We start from the raw sequence: 2,500 nt of genomic DNA, 5'->3' as shown, positions 1-2,500 counted from the left end.
TTATTTATTTATTAATTTTTGTAGATGATCTGAACAACCTCAGCAAAGGTCTTGAACTACAGCACTATGATGCACTTGTCTTATTTGCTGATGAAGATATTGACTTTGTACAAGAAATGTTAGAAAAATTAGAGGGAGAATATAATCTTAAGGTAAGTTAATGTATATACCCTATCTAATCTTATCCCAGTCTTTTATTTTACCATTTGTAGTTATTGCTCTTTGACTTGAATTAATTTTTAAATATAAAGAAACAGTGAGAATTGATACCTATATGTATATGAGAAACAATAATTTGCTATGAGCCTAAGTAAAGATAATTAGTAGAATTGTGGCTTCTTTTGCCATTTTAAATCTTAAGATAGCCACAAAGGGAAGAGAACCCCTCCTATTATTATGATTATTATTATGATTATTTATTACAGTATCTTGTCAACCTTACACCCAGAATATTATTTAAATAGATTTTTGCTAGCTTTCTTGAAAAGCTATGATTTGAAAATCAGGCCTTGAGGCTACTAAGTTATGTTGATATTCTTGCAGACAAAACAGTGGCCAATTATTGCAGTGGGGTATGCCAAGGATATGAATATTTTTAGAGAAAACACAATTTTAAGCTTTTGGTAACTTGATTTTTATTTTCAGTGTTGTTTAGACATCAGTAATGGTAGTTTTTATACAGAGTTCAGAATAATAGTTTTCATTTTTGTATGACTTACATTAATGAAATTAAGTCTTTTTTAAAATTAATTAAAGAAAATGCTAAATTAAAAGAAAAACGAATTTTTCCTTTTTCCCTTGTAAAGAATGAATGTGTGATGGATGTATCAATAATTATATGGAGACATCACATGTATCAGGTGTATAAATGAAAAAAAGGAAAGTTTTAAATATCTATTTATTTATACATTTTTATCATGGAGTCAAATGCCAACAGAGATGGACAATTGCTGATAATTCTCACAGAGTAGATCAAATTGATACTACAACCACATGAGGTTCAGTAGCTCTAAACAACAGTAACAACTGTCTGATTGGATTTGGCAGTCTCTTCATTGGCAAGACTGCTGTCCATTGCTTCCAAATTGAATAAGAGTTCTTGCAGCAATGGTAGTAGGGCCTCTCAGGTCAAAGAGTCTGGTGATGGACCATATCTGCCAGTTGGAAGCTGACATTTTTTCAGTCCTCTGACAGAATGCAGGAGGATGATCAATGGGCCTCTTGTGAGTCTAATATTTATAGATATTGTATGATGTATCTCAGGATCCCAGAGGCAATATGTGCGTAACTGTGGAAAATACAGCTATCTCTCCACTTACCCATATAAACCAAATGCTGCCGGGTAGCCCTCTCTCCCAGGCTGTATTTATAGTGGCCTGGGCCCTGCTGCTGGGGGATTATGTCAGCACCACAGCATGCGCGGCATGACCATACATGCCCCCGAAAAACGGGACCAGCACACCATGGCACATATGCACAAGCCACCCGGAATATATTCCAGGTATGCTATGGCATGTACATACATGCCACCTGGCAGCAACCAGTTAAATGGTCTTCTCTCTAAGAAACCCCAGGTCTGAAAATTGGTAAGACAAGTCTTAGGGTACATTGCTAAAAATCACTCAGTTATGCTACTCTTTGCTTGTTCAGGCAAATAATTGCTGATAAGTGGTGAAATTTACTGCTGCTGTATCTCATATAAAAAAAATAGTATAGCAGATACTTTAGAAGTATTTTGTCCTTTTTCTTCCTCCTCTTCCTCTTCCACTTCCTTCTCTTCCTCATCCTCCTTCTTCTCCTTCTTCTTCTTTCTCTTCATCATCATCCTCATCTTTACCTTATCTTCCTTCTCCAAATCCTCCTCCTCCTTCTCTTCCTCTTCCTCTTCCATGTCCTACTCCTATTTCTCTTCTTTCTCTCCCCTCCTCCTCCTCCTCCTCTTCCTCCTCCTCCTCCTCCTCCTCCTCCTCCTCTTCCTCCTCCTCTTCCTCCTCCTCTTCCTCCTCCTCCTATTCCTCCTCGCCACCCTCTTCCTCCTATTCCCCCTCTTCTTGCTATTCCCTATCTTTCTCCTATTCCCCCTCCTCCTCTTCCTTCTCCTTCTAGTGCTGGTCCTACTTGTCCTCCTCATCCTAGTCATAATCTCTGTTCTAATCCTAATCCCAGTCCTAACTTAAATCCTCCACCCTCTTCCTCCTCCTTATTCTCCTTCTGTCTCCTCCTCTTCCTCTTCCTCTTCCTTGTACACTTCCATGTCCTTCTCCTATTCCTCTTCTTTCTCCCTCTGCTCCCCCTCTTCCTCTTCCTCTGCTTCCTCCTTCCTCCTATTCCCCCTCCTTTTGCTATTCCTTTTCTTTCTCCTATTCTCCCTTCTCTTCCTTCTCTTCCTCCTTCTCCTCCTCTTCCTTTCCCTCTAATACTAATCCTACTTATCCTCCCTATCCTAGTCTTAATGTCAATTCTAATCCTAATCCCAGTCCTAACCTAAACCTCCTTAAAC

The 2,500-nt window shown here is 38.8% G+C and overlaps 1 protein-coding gene across 4 annotated transcripts in view; it reads left to right on the top strand.

Annotated features, from left to right (window-relative positions):
• The window catches only part of LOC125044239 (myeloid differentiation primary response protein MyD88-like), a 9,361-nt gene that overhangs the window by 3,931 nt on the left and 2,930 nt on the right, over window positions 1-2,500 (top strand). For all 4 annotated transcript variants that reach the window (XM_047640778.1, XM_047640780.1, XM_047640781.1 and 1 more), the window contains exon 6: window positions 25-152. In XM_047640778.1, the coding sequence (XP_047496734.1) occupies window positions 25-152 (128 nt within the window). The remainder of the gene's footprint in view (window positions 1-24; window positions 153-2,500) is intronic.

The sequence above is a fragment of the Penaeus chinensis genome, chromosome 35 (assembly GCF_019202785.1).
Source record: "Penaeus chinensis breed Huanghai No. 1 chromosome 35, ASM1920278v2, whole genome shotgun sequence".
In the NCBI taxonomy this organism is placed as follows: domain Eukaryota; kingdom Metazoa; phylum Arthropoda; class Malacostraca; order Decapoda; family Penaeidae; genus Penaeus; species Penaeus chinensis.
Note: the sequence above shows the minus strand (reverse complement) of the source record. Positions and strands in the feature narration are given on the sequence as shown.